The following is a 22,045-nucleotide window of genomic DNA, read 5'->3' on the forward strand; positions in this document are numbered from 1 at the left end:
AATCCTGGGTGCCAAGAAGAGACCTGATTGGATCACACAGAACTCTGTTGGAGATTGAAACACCATCCTTCCAATCTCAGGGCAAACACTAAGTAAAACCCAAAAGTTATTTAGGTTTAGTTTCTATCAATGCAGTGCAACCTATGTTTCTCTCCAATGTCCTTTACTCACCTCCCATGAATCTAGGCTTTCTGGTAGGTTTGTTTTCTTTAGCACTACTCATGTGAAAGCTGTTAACAAAGCTGCTAATAAAAGGAATTGCACAGCTCTCAGCCTACAGGTTACCCGCTACTTCTACTATGCTCTGAATACCTCTCAGGTACAGGAGAGACGTTAAGGGGCAACCCACACTTTTGTGGCACTGAAGAAAATAAGCACCAACCAAATGGGCATCGGATCTCTACTTAAGAGTCCAACTGACTTGCTGGTTACCTCAAAGAACCCTGCCATGCACCGGATGAAGTCATTAAATACACCAAGAGAAAAGTACACAGAGAAAGACAACTGTGAAAAGAGCATTGGGACCAATAGAAAAAAGCGGTGGGAGCAATCTGACTGGATGTCTGCGCAGTGTCTGAAAAGACATCTCTGTAGTCGCCTGTGTCTCTAGACTACAGTGTAACTCAATGCGGCAACAACCAACGTTCTGTAACTATCAGAGTCTATGTTGGAGTGGGACATTTCATACAGGTTGTAAATACAGTATAGACACTTCGACCGGAATCAGGCAGTAAACGTTACAATGTGACACTGTTATAATTTCTCCACACCAACATATACAGCCAAACAGTTATGTACAATTGACAATGCATCTACAGGTGCCTCTCACCGAGATGCTCTGGGAATATAAATGTTTTGCTGAAGAGCATTGTTTTAAACCCACGCTACAGCAGTATATGTGCACTGTAGCCAGCATCTTAGATTACCGGACCACTCCAGGTGACGGACTACTATCACTTTCAAAATAAAAGTCCTTGTGGTACAAACACAGACAATACTATTAATTATAATTTTAATAATGTATTTAGGAAGCTAAAGTTACATTTGTTGGTGTACCACATGCATGGGTGATGCTGAGGAATCACTTTCACTTATTTGACCTCTTCATGAATGTGAATGGAACATCATGTTGGTGTTTTCTTGCCTTAGATGGTATGCCTTTGGCCGGGCTCTGGTTCCAGGCCTCGCCAGCCTCAAACAAGTTCTTCTTGGAGGCAACTGCCTCTGGTGACATGGGGATGTCCATCAACCCTTGCTTGGCTGCCCTGGCCTCCTGGGAGTTCTACACAACATAAAAGATACATCTAAAAATCTGCAAGGAATTAACTAAACTCCAGATCACAGGTCCTTTCGCAAGCAACCCTGATCACTAATATGCATCCTGTCAGGTAGCCAAGTGGTTAGGAGTGTCGAGCCAGGAAACGGTTGCTACATCCAATACCTGGTCCGACAAGGTTGTTCTGCTCTCCGGCAAGGAAGTTAACCTGAGTTGCAAAACAATATTGGGACAAAATGTCCAACTCATGAATTGCCTCAAGTGCCTATGAATCATCTCCCAGGGGATAAAGTAGACAGGTGGTTTGACAGGACTCTGCCTGACTAAGGCCAGGGGACATAATGAGGCTGAGATTAGCGCTGTAGCTGCCCGTGAGACTGCCACAGTGAGTCACCTTTTGAGAGGACGGGACAGAGAAGTCTGTCTGAATGGTCTCCAGATGAAAGCATTTATCACACAACCATCATCCGTTGGCCCTCTGGAGGGAAGGGGGAGGGAACCAGGTGTCAGCTCACCTCAATGGCGTGTGTGTACTGCTCCAGCCTGTCGTCCATCTTGGCAAGGAGAACAGGTGGCTGTGTCTTCTTGAAGCTGTTGCTGTATCCAAAACAAAGAAGCACGGTCAAACAAGGGTGTAAAAACAACACAGCCGGAGGTATTGCTGCAGGAAGAACTGTGTGAAATACAGTGTTCCAGAGTATACACCTCCCTTGGCAAAGGAAACCTTGTCTCAGACAGGCGCCAGTCCTATTTAAGAGCCAGAAATCGACAAGCGTTTCAGTAAATAAACGCACTGGCCATTAATTGGTGTATTACAGTTATTTCAATCGATGCTGCCATGAGATAGAAGTGGGACTGCAGCGACTTCTGTCCACACTCTTTCATGCCCAACATGAGAACTTGACCAAAGTAGTTTCATGCCCACAGACCAAAGTAGGTTCCAGTGTGAAAGACTATTACACAGACTCTCACAAATACACACTGTCATCAGCCAAAACCACAATACACAGACTCCTAATCGCACATAGACATATACAGAACATAGCAAAACAATTATAATGGTTGGTCAAATCTGTTAATACTGACCCTCCCGGCATTTCAACATAGCCCCTAAAAACTTTCATATTTGTAAAAAGTGCTGCAGTGAAAGGCATGTGTGAGTCATTAGTCTGGGGGCAGAACAGATAGTTTCTTCAGACATGGCAGATTTGTTTTAACGTGACAAATGTGCACGGCCCACAGACCTTTATTTGGAAGGTGTTTTGCTCTGAAAATATGTTGAAATTGCGCTGGCTGAATGATGTCATGCTTTCTATGTGCATGCAAGGCTGTTAATAAGGAAGAGGTGAAGGAAGCTGTCTTTCTGTCTGCCATCGCCTCTTCTCTGGAATTCTTGATTCCGTGTAACAGGGTTTTTTACACATCAACACAGGAGCCTAACACCCGCATCAAAGTCTTGTAACACATAGCATGATCACTAATCTCTCCCTCCAGTCTTGTATCACATTGCGTGATTACTAATCTCTCCCTCCAGTCTTGTATCACATTGCGTGATCACTAATCTATCCCTCCAGTCTTGTAACACAAAGCATGATCACTAATCTCTCCCTCCAGTCTTGTAACATATAGCGTGATCACTAAACTCTCCCTCCAATCTTGTAACACAAAGCATGATCACTAATCTCTCCCTCCAGTCTTGTAACACATAGCGTGATCACTAAACTCTCCCTCCAATCATGCAACACAAAGCATGATCACTAAACTCTCCCTCCAGTCTTGTAACACAAAGCGTGATCACTAAACTCTCCCTCCAGTCTTGTAACACAAAGCGTGATCACTAAACTCCACCTCCAGTCTTGTAACACAAAGCGTGATCACTAAACTTTCCCTCCAGTCTTGTAACACAAAGCGTGATCACTAAACTCTCCCTCCAATCTTGTAACACAAAGCGTGATCACTAATCTCTCCCTCCAGTCTTGTAACACATAGCGTGATCACTAAACTCCACCTCCAGTCTTGTAACACAAAGCGTGATCACTAAACTCTCCCTCCAGTCTTGTAACACAAAGCGTGATCACTAAACTCTCCCTCCAGTCTTAAAATAAAAAAAAACAGACTAGAACATGATGTCACACTTAATTCCTCAGAACTCACACCTGCATTCGGGAAGATAAAGTTGTTATTGCACCCTATTTTCCTTCACGGTCTCCATCCATATTAACTCCACTCCCTCTTGGTCTCCCCGTTACCCTGCCTGCTTGGAGCTCATTATCGCTGATAACTGACTACTGCAGTCAGACTGCTTGGAGCCGCACCATGGCCCCTCAGTCCAGAGCTATAGCTCAACAGCCACCAGAGAGAACATGGCCAGCCCAGGCTCCAGCCCCCACATCTGGTCAGAGTTATCCAGGCCATAAATCACCCAGGCTGACAAAGGTGATGCACTGGGAGAACTTTCGAGGTCGCCGTTGGTCCTCTTCGTCTGTGTTTACTTTTACACGCCAGCCATTTAGCTAGCATAACTGCTGTTCTACCTCAGATGGCGGCTCTCCGTCCAGGCATCCACAGAGGGGCCCCATTGGACTCTGGGTCAACTTTGAGATACAGCCAATGTTTTGGAAGAAGCTACGTATCTCAGTCCAATTAAAACAACAGGGGGCTGTTGCACTTTAGGTTAGTCGTTGTGTTTGACACAATGCTCACCTTTTCTTTAGGGATCGGTTCAAGGATTCCGTTCTCTCTGTGATCTGAAAAAGAGGAAGGTTAAGGTTATTGTTTGGAAAGTCCGGATTGAACATTAGAAGTGTTCCATGACGTCTCCAATTGTCAGCCTGGGGATTGTCCTCATTAGGATGGCACAGCTCTTGTAACTCATCCACATTCCCTTGGTTGCAATCATGCTTGCAAAATTTCATATTTTATGCTCATTTCCTTGTGATTCAAGAAATGACATAAAGGGTATTTTGTAAAAAAAAAAAAAGGGAATATCTGGGAATTTTGCGACCCTGCTTTTTCACAATTTAAAGTTAATGTGTATTTGGCCTGAGTGACCTAAAATCTCTTCCAAGTCAAACAGAGCAGAGCAATGTTCTACTGGGCTTCAATTGTCAACCATCGCCATCAGCCTGTGTCTGTTTGTGTCACCAAAAAAAGAATCAAGGTAATCCAGGTTTTACTGCAAGCAATCAGGTTGTGGAAATGCTTCCATGTCAATACGTATTCCTTATCTTAAATCTGTGTCTTTATTACATTAGAGACCGAATCATAAGAAAGAATACATTTTTGGATTTTCAGGTCAGAGGGTAGCATCAAAAACTATATAAATGAATTATTATCAGTTTTAGTTGGAGGCGGAGCCACTATGACCTGTGCTCTATCCTTGCTTGCCTATGAGGTTTGTACTTTCCAGTGTCCAGCACCAAGTTCTGTTTTCTCCCACACAAAAATTCCCTTATGTTACCGTGAACTGTTCGACCCTGGACCTGAATCAAAGAGCACAGACATTTGACCCCAACTCACCACGCATGTATTTTCTGCTGTCAAACTCTCTTCATTCTCTCTCTGAAATTACACACACACACACACACACACACACTAAAGATGTAAGCAGACCGTACCACAGCAACCCTCAACCAGAAGAGGAAATATGTTCAGAAACAAAAAGCAGGAAGTAAAATTGTTAGAACATGTTACAGCAGCTAGTGAGCTGAACTTGTTGATCATTAGATAACTTTTTCATGAAAGATATGAGGTGACATTTTGTAGTGTAAGGATTATCTGAGTAGATTTCTAACAATGTAAAAAATATCTGACAGGTCAAATCATCTGACACAACAAGCAGGTGCCTGTTATATATTACTCATCCCATTCACAACATGCCATGCGTTACAAACTCCAAAATCCAAACAAAAGAACCCAAGGAAACACTACATGTTGCTGACCAGTAACGATATTACCTAATATCCTACTGCATCAACAGTGGTGAAAGCAGTTAGCAGTGCAAACACACTGACACAATGACCGTACAGCCTTAGGCTGTATGTGACGGTGGGCAGCCTTCCTCATTCACTAAGATGGAGGTGTCCTAGTTGTACGTACAAACATGCTGTCAGAGCCAACGTCACACAGACAGATGGTGTTATTGACACAAAATAACGGACATTGATGAACACTAAATCTGTACACGTCTCACACACAACCGAAAACCCACTCGTGAAAGTGTGTGGCTTAAACACACTACGGTACATGCACTGTGGTGGAGACTGTGGAAAAGATCAACATTGTAACGCGTTCATGCAACTCACGGAATCAAGGGCTGTAAAGATTGTATAAGACATTTTAGTTATTTCTGTCATTGTAGTAACAGTATGCATACATATGGCATTTCAAAAAATGTCTAAGAAATTCTGAGAATCTAGTGTCTTCACCATATCCATTACCCCAAAACGTTGCTGCTTAAACTTTGTAAGAATGGTGCTGGTCATGACATTTATGACGACAGGCTACCTTGAAGACAGAGCCTTTGGGACTGAGTGGGCTGAACATCTCATCTCCGTCCACGCTGGAGGTACTGAGGCTTTTCATCCGCTCCGCTGCCTCCATCCTCCTCCTCTCTATGTCCTCCTTCATCCTCCTCTTCTCCTCCTGCGCAGGAGAACAGACACAAAGGTTTAATATCTAAAAAGACACTGACAAACGATCATAGCTTCATTACACAGGCAATACACACTTAAGAGAAATTATGAGACAAACAGATAATAATAATTGTAAATATTTTCTTTCAGCTTCTATGAAAAAAATGAAAAAAGCACTAGCTGTTGAAAAGCAGTTTCGGAGCCAAATTATCCACCATCTGGCTGACAGATAAAAAAAATACATCACAATCCTAATGTTCCTAATATCGTATTAAATCTCTCTTTGTGTATTTTTCTAAAGGATGTAAAAATTGGCCAACTGCGCCACTGTGTAAAAAAAAAAAACTGTACAGTAATATAGGCTATAAGATACATGCAATCACTAAAGTATGTCATTTGCTTTGGATCATTGCCAGCTATATGACTACAGCATCATTTGTGAAAATGTAGTCCAAACACTATGTATGTGCACTTCACAGTAGTTCAGTCACCTCCTCCTTGGCCAGGCGCTGTTGCTCCTCCTCTCTGCTCCTGCGTTCTTCCTCCTGCCTGACCTTGCGTCTCTCCTCCCTCTTGCGCTTTAGCTCCTCCAGCTCCTGCTCTGCCTCAGCCTGCTTCTGCCTGAGCTGCTCAAGCTCTTGGTTCTCCTTCTCTGCATGGCTGCGTCTGATTTTTTCGAGCTTGGCCTCCGTCTCTAAAATGGCCTCCTCCTCAGCCTCCGCCGCTGCCACGTGCACCGGAGCCCTGAGAGAGACAAAGGGAAAGACGGAGGGATAACTAGAAGAAGAAAGGAGGATGTATAAAGGGGTACAATTTGAACAGATGTCTCCATCCAATAGAATTCCAACGGGTTAGAATGTACAACGTCTGGAGCCCCTATGTGAATTGCGATAGCGTTCACTAGCCATGTCATCGAATGTGAATGCAGATCTAGTGAGTCGTATCTATATATCACAGCACACCATGTCTTACCTGAGTGCCCTTACTCTGGCGTTGGCCATGTATGACGCTCTCTCCTCCCCAGCTGTGTCACCGTTGGTGTCACCATGCTTGGCATCCGTGTTCAGGATGACTTTGGATCTGTATGAGACCTTGACGTCTTTGCTCTTGTCTTTCAACTGGAGTTGCAAAGAATATGAAAGCATGCTCACTACTCCATGGTGGACTTCTTAAATCACACAGATTTTAATGGAACATATTGCTTAAAAAAAAAATAAAAAAAAATGTCTTTCTAAATACATGTTAGTGAGTTGGTGAAGAAGCTAAAGATTATGATTGTTTTTTTTTAAAGTAATACATCTTGTCTGTATAGCAATTATATTGCACAAGCAACTTTATGTTGCTACTAGATTATGGTGATGTACTAATATATATATATATATATATATATATACATACAGCAAAAAAGTTGAAAAGGAAAGTAATGAGTTAGGAACAGAAGGGTTAAAATTAAGAGACCACTGCAAATTGAAGGCTTCTGTTCCTCACTCCAAACTCCAAAAAGTACAGTGGTCTCCTAATTTTCTCCGGAGCAGTATATACTGTATGCCTCAGGTTTTATACTCACATCTCTGAATGCAGTCTATCATTCAGCCATTGCGTTTTATCACTGGTGCAAATTTTGACTAATCACATTCTATGTCTGTTATCAGTTGCCTGAGAGTCAGTAAAATCTATCCATTATAATACAATGGCTTATGACTATAACAAAAATATTTGGTAATTAACAAGAGTACCGTTTTCCCAGGAACTGGTCTCTTGTCATCCTCTCCCCTCTTCATCGGCCTCATCTGCTCCTGTTGATGTTTCTCTGCTTCCTCATCCCTCTCCCTCTGCCTTTGCAGCCTTTCAACTCTTACCAACTCCTCTTCTCGCTCCCTTCTTTTCCTCTCACTTTCCTTTCTTCCCAAGTTCTCCTCCTCTGCTTCTCCCTGGTGTTGTCGGAGCAGATGAGATGTGGTGGAAGTGGCTGAAGCAGACGGGGCGTGTGTTGTGGTGGTCTTCATGGCACCATTCAGGGGCATGTTGTTCTGCTCCTCTGGCTCCTGGCTCAGCTCCTCCATGCGCTGGGCCTGCTGCCTGCGTCTCTCCAGCCGCTGAGTCCAGTCGCTGAAGCCCTCGTCCTCCTCCATGGAGGGAGAGCTGCTGTTAGGCTTCAGATCTGTCTCATACCTGGGACACAAAGAGGAGAGTGGAGAGAGAGAACCTGTAAGATATTCTTAAGTTCGTTTCGGGGGAAACATTATGTTGGTGCTACCAATGTTCTGAGAGGTTATTAGTCGTTGCTCCCTACAGTTTATGACATGAAAAAGTGACATAAAATTCCAAACAGTGAGGTAAGAGGACGGAAAAAACAAAAACACCTTCATAATTTTACATACCATTTGAGTGTTTCGGTTGTTGTGAAAAAAAACACATGGCTTCTGAATTATGTGCTAAAAAGGGCTTTTGTCAAACCCAATTTCTCCAGTTAAGACTAACCAAAAAAGAGCTAACCATGCTGTGAGTTTCTGCAGTTACGGTCGTGGCCCACATGCAGCTAACTAAGCCGCCTCCCATCCGCCCAGCGAGTGCTGCGTGGTGGGGGATGGATAAAAGGATGAGAGGTGTAGAGACTGGACCTGCTGATCCCATCTATTCACCAGCAGGCTCAGATCAAACCCACACAATGCACTGAACAGCCCTCTGCACACTTGTAGTTGTTCTTGCTCTACAGCCACAGCCACAGGCTAAAGTGTGAGTGTGTGTGTGTGTGTGTATATATATATATATACATACATAGATAATGTGGTGTGTGTTTGTGTTGTGTGTCTGTGTGGGCGGGGGGGGGGGGGGTATTGTTGACACATACTTGGTTTGGGAGAAGAGGAGCAGTGGGCGGAAATAAAAACAACACTGACTGAGATGAACGCAGCTGGCGTCAACACTGAATCAGTTGGTTTAGTAACGAGGTCAGGATTGGTGGTGATCCTAGGGGACGTAGGGACCGACAGACAGGTGGCTCGACCGGATCACAAGCCCCGCGGAGACCAGGACAACCAGAGACAGCACAGCTGGACTGACAAGTGGGGTGAACGGCTTCCGTCAGGTGGCATTAAGGGATTTCTGTAACAGGAGCTTAAGTCCCAATGTAAACAATGGCTCAGACTAACTGCTGGGATGGAGGAGCCCAAAGCAGTGTCCATAGTGGTGTGGCAACGGTGGGGATAAGGCAGCGGATTGGACAGTGCCATGGCAGGCATCAGAAGGGGGTATGACCGTGTGGTGACAGGTTACTGTGTTCCCCTCTGCTCTCTCGCGGCGATAACCCAACAGCTGAGACATGTACAGGACTGCTGTAAGACCGTGGGTCATGATCTCCCAGGTGGCACAGCAGTCTAAGGTGCTCTTTCATCGGACCCCCACCGCCTGGGTTCAAGCCTCGACTGTGGCTGGTCAAGCTTGCACCCAATGGGAGGCTTTGTCATCCGGGTTTTCCTCATCACACTGCATTCTGTCAACTCCGTCAGGCAGGTCGGTCACCTGCCGAGTTTATGGAAGTGGTCATGCGAGTAAGCGTGCCCTCACACCCACTGAGCTAAGTGACTTCCTGGTAGGAAGAGCAAAACCTTATAATAAATGTTGTCTGAAAGGTCACTTTATTTCCTTTACAGCAAACTATTTGTCATCAGAGTCTATACATACCCAAATTAGTAGAGGATGGCAGGCATTTTGGAGCCATCCCCAATCTCTTCGTATTATTGAGTGGTGAAGTGTTATGTGAATAATGCCAAGTATACTAATAGCACTCTTCTCCTGTGGTAGCAGTTTATAATAGCGTTGTGTTGTGTCCCACTTGACAAAAGGGTGAAGTTTTTGTGAGTGTATAGTAGTCTTTATGTGATAAGTAACAATGCAAATTGTCCCTGGGAAACTGTGCATATACTCTGCTAATAAATAAGCAGTTTCAAACAGCCTAATGGTGAAATTGTGGTTCTGGCTTTATTTTTTTTTATACAAACATGTTTTTACAAAGATTTTGTTGGCATTTCCAACCAGCCTCGTTTTTGTGTGCACTTACTTCTTGGTTCATTATTTGGAATCTGGTCAACATTCAAATATATTATGTCCTTAGCCAACCAGGGGACATGTTGGTGTTATACCCTTTTACAAGGCCAGAATATTATGCAATCAGTATAGCATCATTTTATTTATTAGTTAATTTCTAATAAATGAACTAATAACATGATAATAAAATAATACAAAAGCAAAACCTGTTTTGTGGATGAACAAATTTCAGTTCAGAAATGGAACACTGTCCTGATGTTCCTCTACGTGGGTCAGTATTGACAGGGTGGTGTTCCAGGCCCTATGCAGGGGTCCCAACCTAGGTGGCATGGCCCCCAAAACACCTGAAGAGTCCCTGGGTCTTACCTGATTGGAGAGGTATATAGATATATTTTCTTTCATCTAATTCAAAAGGGGTTTGATGAGTAATTACCTACATGTATTTTTTTATGTTATTAATAAAATAGGCTCTGCTTAAAACCCTAACCTACAAGGCAAACGTCAAGTAGGTATCGCTAATTTGTTCGCACCTTGTGGAAGCTAGGGGAATTACATCAACACCAGTTCGTTAAACTAACTCTGACTTTACAGCACACTCGCAATGTTCACTTTCATTTTTGGTTAACCAAATTATAAAAGCTGTAAAAAGGATATTTTGGGATATATATATTCGGATGGCACAGTGATTCCCTACACTATTCAATGCTTCCCTCTTCACTAGAGCAGAAATTGAGTGAGCTAAATATTAGCAGGACATGACTTGCATACAGTATGTCTGCTGTACATAGGAACCAGCTATGTCATGTTTGCATTCAATCTTGTTATCTGCCATCTTTAAGACCAAGCATTCTTGTGTAACTACTGAGCATTAGGGCTCAACTGTGGTCACTCAAAGTTGGCAAGCCATGTCAAGATTGCTGATCTTTCCACTCCTGATAAAACAAATGACATAATTGAAATACCTAAATCAAAACCACATATTGTGTTTTGCAAGCTTTTCCCTTGACTTAAATTAGTTAATAAACCCTTCCTCACTAGCCAGTTAGTTTAGCCAATGTCATTAGTTTATGTGCTAGGCTACTTCTTGATCTGCATCTACATTGTATGACACCTTGCTTAATTTGTTTTATTTCGCATGATGTTGTAGCGATGCTGCCACAAAATTTAGACCGACTGTTGCCAGAAATCATACTGTTGATCAACACTTTTGCAATATTACTTTCAGTCTGCTGTACACAGCAGCAGCTGACACAACAGGAGTCTACCATAACATTACTGCAAGGGAGGCATCAGGGCAACAACAAAACAGTTGGCTTCCTGAAATCTCATAGCTAGCTAGCAAGCACTAATCAACAGCAATCTATCTCTGCTGGAAGATACTGGTTACCACCATCGCATTTGAAATAGCTACAGTATGACTGGCTGAGCAGCTGGTATAGATTACCTTAGCATCACAATTAAACCAGTCCTGCAAAGTTATTGTGGCATTGCCAGATGTTGTGACACTGCCAGATGTAAATAATGATTTTCGGTGGGAAAAAAACAGTTTTACAATGTCATGACTCATAAAATATAAACAAAATGAATATGTTCATTGCATTTATTTCCCATTTTTACATGTTGGGTGCAAAATTTATTCAATGCGAAATACAGTTGGAGCCCTGGGGGAAAGATTGGGACACACTGTTATAGAGTACATCTATAGTGCGCATTTATCATCACGCACTTGGCAAATGTAGTATTTTTTTTTCTTTCTCTTAGTTACCACAGTCACAGAATGATTAATATGGTTTCCAGGCACTTCCGCCCAAATAGCATGGAGACAAAGCACAATAACCCACTCTATCTACACTAACCGACTGCAGTCACCACACAATATTTGCCTCTGGACAAACAACACCACAGGACAGTTTACCACAGAGTTACCCACCGTGTAAGCGTCACAGGTTCTCCCTAGGTTAATCAAAACCTCTGTACCTGGCAACTCCATGAAACTCCAACAAACACCAGAGAGAGAAGCATTCCATCTCAAACAACGAACTGATTAGCAACCCACCTCTCTTTCTCTCTAACCCTCCACTTTATTGTCTATCCACAGCGCTGTGATAAAAATCTGTTTCATCTTCGCAGGAGCTGGCTGAACGGAATGCTCCCTTCAGGCATTCCATTGATGATTAAGCAGGTTGCCTACTAAATTCAATGGATGTTTTCAGATGGTCATTCCTATAAAGCATCTTCAATGGCTAGTTAGGAATGAAGAGCCATAATAGTCCTGGTTGCATTCTTCAGATGCATGTTATAATTGATTTGTAGATGTTTCTTGCATGTTCTGAAGTGATTTGTAGTTGTTTGGATGTTATAGAGTGGTTTGTAGATGTTTTTTAGGTGGTAGAAAGTGGCTCGTAGATGCTGTTTAGTTGTTATAAAGTGATTTGTAGATGTTGTTTGGCACTTATGAAGTGGTTTGTTCTGGCACTGAAGGTGCTACAATGTGACAGCTGAAGGCACCTGTTGGAGAGGAATGTTTGTGGCTCTGACATGTCATGTTCCTGTAATTCAGGCAGGCAATTACATTGTTGAGAGAGCAGTGCGCGAGCGTCAACGACACAGAGATTGAATAACAGCAAACCCACACCTGTGTCGACATTTCTCTTGATGTTTGCACCTCTGATTTGTAATTCAACAATATCATCTGTCATGTATCCATTCCCGTTTGAGATAGAAAGGTAACCGTGAGTGCCTGAAACAGTTTGGGCATTTTCCCATGACTCTTTTTATGATCAAGCCCCGATTACAGACTACAATGAGTATAGTGTAGTGACTATACCTCATTTCAAGTCAATCACTATGTTTTAGAAACATGGAGCCATTGACTTGACTAGGGCTGTTTTTTACTCTCTCTTCTATCCACTTAGGGAAGGTGTTCTCTCTTCTACCCAGTTGGAGGTGTTGGACAGACAGTCCGTAATTAAGTCTGTGAGATAAAAAGTGGCAGCTATGCTGAGGGCCATGACATAGTAATTTCCCTTGACTCTCTGTAGTAAACATTCTTCAGAGATGCTGTAATGAGAAGGCAGCTGTGTGTTATTCACATGGAGAGAGTGATTGGACGAGTGAGGGCAAAAAGGAAGAGAAAAGAGAGAGGATGAATGGGCACGAGAGAGCAAGAGAGGGAGAGAGAGTGACTGGGGGGTGAGGGGAAGGATGAGGGGACGTGTGAAGAGGTGGAGATTAGCAATTCCCAAAGGGGAAAAAAGTGTTAATTTTAAAGGAAATATTCATTTTCTTTTACCATGCATCCTTGGGATAGTGGAGCAGACCCATAAACAACCAAATGTATGACAAGCGAGAGAAAAAACATCTTGGTAGCACTTCATATAATACAGATCCACAGCTGGGAGCATGGAAAAAAACATCTCTTAATATAAATCATTGAATCAGCTGCATCAACATGAGGCAACACATAACAGAGAAACTGTGGTTTGGATGTGGGATCTGGGACTTGAACAAGTAAATCTGGGACCTGGAACATGCATGAATAATGTTGAGGTCTGAGACATGAATGAGTAATTTTGGGATCTGAGACATTAATAGGAGGGTGGATGAGTAATGTTTAGGCTGAGGTGAAAAGTGAGTAAGGCCTGATCTTCCAGGTTCAACAGCTTATCATGCCAGATGAGTAACAGTAGCCTGTAGTTGTTGTAGTATTTGTACTTACAGGCCGTCTTCAGCCAAAGCCCCATCATCCATGGATGGGCCTCCGGAGCCCGATGTGCCGCTGCCGCCCATACTGCGGAAAGACTCCCTGGCCCTGCGCCTCCTCTCTCGCTCCACCTCCTCTGCATCCTCAACGCTCCTCTGGGCAGTGATTCTGTGGAGAGATGGCGAGTAGAACCGTTGTTTGATGAAGTTATGGCGATATTTGAAAAAAAGTGTGTCCTCACCACTCGTTATGAAGTACAGCTGATGGGACTGGTGCAAAATACGTAACCCTTCTCCAGCTTCGGGAATCCCGGACTGCAGCTAAAGAAACAATGTCTTCCAAGTCTTTTATTTTAGGCAAAAATTTGGTCATCGTACTGGGATCTCCCAAGAAGATGGTTTTGTAGAATAGTCTGTTAAATTCCTGGAGAAGGCAGGGTTCTTCTCGGAAGGGAAGCCAACAGAACATCTGCCTCAACCCTCCGCTAACCCAGCATTTAACTCGCCATGCATGAGAAATGACATCCCAACAGAAAATCAAAAGAAAAAACAACAGCATCTGAGTTTATCTCACCAGTAAACAGACATGTGGCTCTTCATGTGTTTGGATTTTATTGCAACAACACAACATTATAAACTGCTTTTTCCACGGGACACCAAGCCAAACTCCATGTGGGAAGCAAACAAGGATATACTACTCATCTTAGCCATTGCAGACATCTTGGCATTTTATGGAAGTGCCTTGACATATCAACGATATGAAAACACACAAAACACACAGACATGTATTAACACACACTTTGCGTTAGCCTCAGGGTGAGTGCAGGAGGATGGGCGGACGATAGGTTCCATCTGGGCCTCCTGGTGTCAGATGACAACATGTCCATTTGGCTTCTGGATCAATTAAGGCAGGCTTAGGTCACTAATAGGCACTAACGTGTCCCAACCCCCTGGCCGTGTGTGTGGATGTACCAGCACCTGAGTCCACCATCTGTTTCAGCAACTCTCCCTTTAACAACATCCCACATAAAGGCCCACGTAGGTGGGACGGTCTGTAAATCAGCTCCCAACGCCTCCCTCCTCCTTCTCCCCAGGCAGCGCTGACGTTGATCCTGTCACACCTCCCAAGCCATTCACTCATTTTTTTGTTCCATAGACAGAGTCTCCATATCTCCTCTCCACCCCTGTCCTCCAGGAACTTGCTTCCCTGTGTTCTCAGTTCTGTTTTGGCTCAAAGGAGTGTGTAGGAGAAAGAAAGCGTGAGGAGGAGGGAGTGGGGGGTGAGAGGGTGAAAGGGAGAATGACCTGATAACCAAATGCCCGACATCACTGAATGATAAACCAGGAGGACACTAGATAGATTTCACAGAGGTAATTTTGTAGTGGGGTTGTACCGCAGATGTATAACAAATGTGCCACGTCGGTTAGGAAACAAGATTGTAATTTCTTTGTGTTTAATACAGGCACTGTGTTGTGGAGACAAGGACACCAGTTGATGTGGTAGTTAGGGGCGTGGCAGGTCCCTCTTGGCAACACTGACATTTACACTCTGTAAGATCCCAACGAATAAAGCCATTCACTAAGAACAATTTTGCACTATGATAGTTTCATGTGAATGTTTATACATGGAGCAGGACCAGACTTCATACATCACCACTAATTCCAATCCAGTACACACTGAGCGAGACAGTGTCTTCAGACCTCAGTAGCAGCGGGAAGCATCTGACAGGAAAGTGAACTCGGAGCGGTGACTTGCGACAACTAAGATTTTCCCCTGTTTACACAAATCTAGCCCCAAGTGTTGTGTATCTAGGGAAAACTGATGTAGTCTGGATAGGATCCATGTGGGTGTTGGAATGGTGATGGAATACACTGTCATCTGAGGAAGGTCATTCCCCTACTCACGTTAAGTTTCACACCTGGCTGTTAAAGAATCTGACTGGTCACACCCGGAGAGCAGAGATCAGAGTGGGACAGGAATGGAGTGACCTCTGACTGTGACACACCAGAGAATAGGTTTCCTGCCAATGGGGATATTTAGGGCCAATTAGGGCTAACCATAATCCCTGCTATTGTTTAGAATTAGTACAGCCAAGATTGAACCATAATCCTGTTTAAAAAAAAGAAACAAATGCGCCTCGGGCGTCCGCTGGTGCTCTTTCACCTTTCACCGATCTCAGGAAATGTTGAAAGCACTAGTTTAACAGAACAACTGTTGTCATTTACTCGCTGAACAAAAAATAATAACACCTTTTCCTTTTCCAGTTAAAAGCCAGCCAGACAGACACTGAGGAGGGGGTGCTGGGAAACGTTTCCAGGATGATGTCATTTTCATGAAACAAGTTAGAACAGTTAGACTGCGGAGGCCAGACACAATGCCACGCTGCTGACGTTATCGGGATTACTCTTCCAAGAAGCGGTTGAACAGGTCGTTAAGTGAGCCTTTGACGACTCGGTGCCATGACTTAACTTGCACTGCAGCTCCAAGCCAGCCAAGTCTAACGTGTCTCAAACGAACGAAATGTCTTATTCTACGAATGAATACGTTGCTTTCCAATCATCTACAAAATGTCTGGTCACTTTCAGCCAAACAACCGCGTTCCCGACAGAAAACCACACGGCCACCTGGGGAGGTCAGACAATGCCCATGGAGGTGACTGCCAGGCCGTCAAACTGTGTTGCCATGGACACAGGCCTGGGGAGCCCAGTGTAAGCCAGTAGACAGTAATCACCATGTTATGGCTGGCGACTGGCCCCCTGTGCGGAGCCCAAATCGAGCACAGGTCATTTACTCCAGCTACAGAGGCTGGAAACACCAGGGGCCTGCTGGTTTGTTTATGTTCAGGTTTCAGTCCAACTCATTACACGTATGTGTCAATGAAGCTGTCCAATGAGCAGATCCGGTGAATCTGTTTGCATGTCACATCAGCTCATAGCGTGGGATTAGATGGTTTTAAATCAAAGTGGAAACAGATTGAGATATCCATACAGTACTCCATCCATCTACCTCGGAGTCTGTCTGTGTTATCCTGCAGGATGTGACCAAGGCTGGGGAGATCACGTGCAGAAAGTTAGTATATCTGTGTGATCTGAGATGAGAGGTGATATTACTCTCCTGGCTGTTTGCTTTACCCTGCTGTCCTCCGAAAACAGATAACATTAGGTAAGGGCAATGAAGTGAGAGACACAGTGTCCCATATGACGCCCTGTTCCCCTGGGCCTTGGTGAAAAGTAGTGCACTATGGGGACTAGGGTGTCATTTGGAACTCAGGTATAGTTTATGGCCCCCTTCAGTCAACAGGCGAAGTGCCCTGCATTCCTATTTCCTTATCTCGCCCCCCCATCGCAAACACAGGCAAGGCATGACGATGAAGAGGTCATAGGCTGAGGTGGGGTGAGGTCTGTACTAAGCGTGTGGGTGTGTGTGTGTGTGTGTGTATTGATCGGAATCACCTTTGTTCACCAATGACATTTACGCAAGGGGAATTTTACTTTGTGAAATGGCGCTGCAAGCAATATATGAAATGTGCAGAGAGAATAGGGACAATGGACATCTAAAGACAGTCATCATAAAGACAGAAAATAGACAGGCTTGGTCAGCCCGTAGCCTTCTACCTGGAAGTCTTGTCACTGAGGCTCAGAGATGAAGACAACCAAAAATGCCTTCTCTTCCTTCACCCCCCTTTCCCTCTCTTTTACTCTCTCTCTAACTTTCTCTCTTTTCTTTCTCTCTGTCTTTCTCTAGTCCTCTGACTTCATTCGAAACAGATCAACCCCACATGCCTTTCTTGATCCTTTGACCCTTTAAAATGAATGGCACAACATCAGATAAAAAGTGTTTAGAGAACCCAGCGTGCTTGGCTTATGTCATAAAGATATTTTTTGGGTTGTTTTCATTTCTGTTGAGTTTGTATTTGTTGGTATCAACACGCTGGTATTTTGTGAGGTACCAGATGAAATTCAGAGGAAACAAGGTGACTTCTTCATAGTAAAAACCTCTCAAAATCGAAGGAAACCAAGGTGACTGGCTTCACTGTAAAAACCTCTCAAAGTCGAAGGAAACCAAGGTGACTGGCTTCACTGTAAAAACCTCTTAAAGTCGAAGGAAACCAAGGTGACTGGCTTCACTATAAAAACCTCTCAGAGTCGAAGGAAACCAAGGTGACTGGCTTCACTGTAAAAACCTCTCAGAGTCGAAGGAAACCAAGGTGACTGGCTTCACTGTAAAAACCTCTCAGTCGAAGGAAACTAAGGTGACTGGCTTCACTGTAAAAACCTCTCAGAGTCAAAGGAAACCAAGGTGACTGGCTTCACTGTAAAAACCTCTCAGAGTTGAAGGAAACCAAGGTGTGTGGCTTTACTATAAAACATCTGCTTGGTGTAGATGAAACTTTGGTCTGTTTCATTAGTTAGTTTAAAGGTACTTTCACAAAATGCTAAATATAAACTGTGACTTTTTTTCTTTCCATTAGGCTAATTCATACCTGGTATTTAACTTCTTCATCTCTGTCTCTGTTGATAGCAAATCTGAGGTAACACGTCATAGTAAAGGAACCCAAGATGATACTTAATTCCTAAAGATGACTCCAACCTCCTACAATACTGCATGGACTTGGTATTAGACCCTTCTGATAATGGAACCGGACAAGATGGGATGGCACTCACTTGACAGTAGATCAAGAGACATGATGGAGGAGCGTCTGTCTGAAACTGATCTCACCCATCTCTGGCTGCTAGCATATTAGTGATGGTGGTGTTGGTGGTACCGTGTGCAGTAAGGATAAGCCCAATTGTTTCTTGGCTCAGAGTTCTGAGGCACCCATTTGGCCTAGCAGTAATATTTATGACAGTTCCCTGAAAACACTGAAGAGATATCACACTGGGCAGAAAATGGTTGAATAAAAGGAAATTATGTAATGTGATTGCTTTGAATTAACATAGATAATGGAATGGATACACAAATTACTTAAAGGAATTTATGGAATGGTTAACCTAAATAGACCAACATGGTAATTATTCCCAGCCAAACAGATAAAAGAGATTATGTGAAATGAACAATAAATGTATACCTTAACAACAATTACCTAACAATCTTTTTGTAATTTTTTGAAATACTTGGGAACAAACAAATCCTTCATATCTTTTCTTTGCTGAAGTCTTGGTGGTTTAACAGACTGAAACCACCATGTAAAATAGTTAAAACACATTTTATTATTGTAGCCATGAGAGTCTGTAAACAACTTTTACAGGCTGTTTTATAACTGTATACGCAATTTAAGGAGGTATACTGTATATGCAATTTAAGTATAGCGAAATGTATCTAAATTCTAATTAAGGGGTTGGTCCAGTCCAGTTTGTTATATGGACGTGTTTGAAGTTTTTAACGCTGTAGATTTTTTTAACGTCAACAACATTGTTTTCCGTTTATAAGCTTCATCATCAGTGCTTCACGGTCTGAACCGCCATACCAGGACAGTTTTTATTTTCAAAACAGCATACGTGTAACTTTTTTGTCCCTTGAATTTTACCAGAGCTGTCTAGAGTGCCTCATGTGTACTTTTAACAATACAGCCATGGAGAGTAGGCGTTCATCTGGTGAATCGTGTTCCCTCGCAATTGTGAATCCTGCCTAACCAACTTGTCTGTGAATCCCGCCTAACCAACTTGTCTGTGAATCCCGCCTAACCAACTTGTCTGTGAATCCTGCCTAACCAACTTGTCTGTGAATCCTGCCTAACCAACTTGTCTGTGAATCCTGCCTAACCAACTTGTCTGTGAATCCCGCCTAACCAACTTGTCTGTGAATCCTGCCTAACCAACTTGTCTGTGAATTCCGCCTAACCAACTTGTCTGTGAATCCTGCCTAACCGTGCCTCAGTTGCATTAGTACAGTCGGTGGACGATCCCCGTTGTAAAGAAACTGGAACAGGATTATGAGGAGCAAATCAACTGAAAGGTCTTTTTGAGTGTGTGAGGGAGGGTTCTGACAGCACTGAAAAAAATAAATTGTTGTCCAAACTAAGCCTCTTAGCTGTTTAAGGAACCATACCTGCTCTGCTACATCTTTAAGGGTGCGGAAACCTCTAAATACCCAATCAAAGCAAAAGGATTGTATTTTCAATGAAAACAGAAGCTTCCATTCATACTCTTTCACTCACTCATAACAGTTCAAAACAGTTAAACTGCCTTGAGTTCCCTTCCTCAGACCGTATTGTGTCCGGCATTCATTTAATCTGGGAACGCCTGGTATTGACAGACCAGCTGTTTATGTAACATGGATGTAGGTTGAAATATATGTTGTTTCCTTGTCTCTCTGTTTTTCCTAAAATGTCCCCCATTCATGTTTGACATGTCCTAAATAGAGGGTGTCAGATTACAGAGTAGCTCCAGTGTTTTTTTCACAACCAGTACTCTCCCACAGAGCAATGCTGGATTTATGAGAAATGAAAGAAGTGAAACATCCCCTTTCACAGTTGAGCTGCCCATGCCACCACGGTCGGGCACCTCTCCTGCAGGTCACCGGCCCAGTTTCCCTCAGCAGCAGTCAGAGCACAGAGCCTTGGGCACCCTTTCAATAATCCCCCTCTGTTTCTCCCCTTCTGTCTCACCTCAAACACCCGAAAGCGGAAGAGAAGCGTTCTGTTGATGGCGGTCACTGTGATTCAGTCCCTGTCCAGATTGTGTCAACAGTGATAAGACCAAGGGCAGTGCTCATTGAATTCCCCCTCCTGTAATCAGAACAGCAGGAGGAAGCCCAAGGCCTGTATTCATAAAGGGTCTCAGAGCAGGACTGTTGGTTTAGGATCCAATGCTCCCTTTCTGTCATTAGGATTGAAACTGATCCTAGATCAGTGCCCCTGCTCTGAGACGCTTTGTAAATGCTGCTGTGACCCGACTCCTGACCCACATCTACAGTGCCCTGATCCATCCTTCTGGTGCTTAATCATACCAACATGTTTATTACGTGGTGAGGCTAGCCAGAACTGGGGATATATGGAGACATGGTTTTCCACAGAGATAATAGTATGTGTTAGATTTAACGGATCAGCGTAAAACACACTCTGAGCAGTATATTTTGATGAAATATGGATTTTCGACAAAGCAGCAGTTTTATGTGCCAGAGGTAAAAGAGGGCTGGCTCAGGTCATATCCACACGAGACCACCAACTGAGCTGTGATTGACGACAATTCATATTTTGGCATGAATTTCCCCCGGCTTTGTGTGTTTCGGTTGTTTTGTGTCTCCACAGTACCCGTTTCTTACAGTAACCATAAACCTGAGTGAGTCCTCACAGAACAAAGCAACAACTCAATATACCCCAACAGTCTAAAGGAACTAAAGGAAAATTTGACTATTTTACAATGAAATGTTAGATGGTTACTATTCATGATTAAAAAGAAATTACAACCAGTACAAATAACAAAATATAAGGAAGCAATAAAAGCATATGAACATAACTTAAATTAACTGTGTGTATAATTTAATATTGCCTAATGGTGATACGGGCATTACAGAAAACTTGCTCACACACCCCCATTACTGCCATAAATGTTTAGCTAGCTGTGACAAAAATTAGCTGATGTTTGTTATGACTGTTCAAAGAAAATGGAACAATTTATTATATTTTTATTCAAGCCCACAGACACCTTTTGTGGTGTGGAAAATCAAGATGTAAAATGCTGATATTCTGCTATATAATATCTTTAGGATTTGGAGTACAAAACATTAGTACCCCAAAACTGTATCCACATTTGTACTCACTTCAAGAGGTTCTGCAGACCTTGCTTGCTGGAGTTTCTTCTCAGGATTGCATGTGACATATCTCCTGTCCTCTCGTCTCGCCTTTGTATCTGAATAAAAATATCACAAAGTAGCTCCTCTTCTCCCTCAGAACAGAACCTCTCTGTCTCTCCCAGTCCTTAGCCCACTGGCCAGTGTGGAGGTTTCACTAGGACAGATTTCGGTGCTCCTCTTTTCTCCTTCGATGAGAAGGCACACGCTGTCTGGTAAAGACACACACACAGACACACACACCGAGCTGAATTCTGTCCCACGCGCCGAGTGTTGAAAATGAGCTCGGAGCAGCACTCTCTTCCCTCTCACAGAGACAGGATTTAGTCACTGCCACCCCCCCTCCTCTCTCCTCCCCCTCTCCCCTCCCCTCCTCCCTCTCTCCTACATGTGGTTCTCATTTTGAGTGCTCAGACCCTGGCCCAACATCTTTTTCCCTCCCTTTTACCGTTCTGCAGGCAGGGTTGTGTGGCTTTCCCTGGGGGAGGTGTAAGATGATAACCCAGACTCATCTAATCCAGCCCCCAAACAACCCCAATGTCCCTCTGTCTGCCCCCCCCACACACCCCCACCTTTGTATTGCCCTCATCTCCA

The 22,045-nt window shown here is 43.5% G+C and overlaps 1 protein-coding gene across 4 annotated transcripts in view; it reads right to left on the reverse strand.

The window, feature by feature from the left end:
* lsp1a (lymphocyte specific protein 1 a) overlaps positions 1–21,761 on the reverse strand; it is a 29,098-nt gene extending 7,337 nt beyond the window's left edge. For 2 of the 4 annotated variants that reach the window (XM_020040270.2, XM_010901937.3), the window contains exons 1-10: positions 21,422–21,761; positions 13,676–13,828; positions 7,647–8,082; positions 6,883–7,028; positions 6,402–6,654; positions 5,783–5,920; positions 4,796–4,837; positions 3,980–4,023; positions 1,792–1,873; positions 1,145–1,282 (exon numbers count right to left, since the gene is read on the reverse strand). In XM_020040270.2, coding sequence (XP_019895829.2) covers positions 1,145–1,282; positions 1,792–1,873; positions 3,980–4,023; positions 4,796–4,837; positions 5,783–5,920; positions 6,402–6,654; positions 6,883–7,028; positions 7,647–8,082; positions 13,676–13,828; positions 21,422–21,480 — 1,491 coding nt within the window. In that variant the 5' untranslated portion in view covers positions 21,481–21,761. The remainder of the gene's footprint in view (positions 1–1,144; positions 1,283–1,791; positions 1,874–3,979; positions 4,024–4,795; positions 4,838–5,782; positions 5,921–6,401; positions 6,655–6,882; positions 7,029–7,646; positions 8,083–13,675; positions 13,829–21,421) is intronic. The other 2 variants (XM_010901935.4, XM_020040269.2) reach the window with 2 other exon arrangements.
* Positions 21,762–22,045: the final 284 nt, after the last annotated feature.

Source organism: Esox lucius, chromosome 19 (assembly GCF_011004845.1).
Source record: "Esox lucius isolate fEsoLuc1 chromosome 19, fEsoLuc1.pri, whole genome shotgun sequence".
Classification (NCBI taxonomy): Eukaryota; Metazoa; Chordata; class Actinopteri; order Esociformes; family Esocidae; genus Esox; species Esox lucius.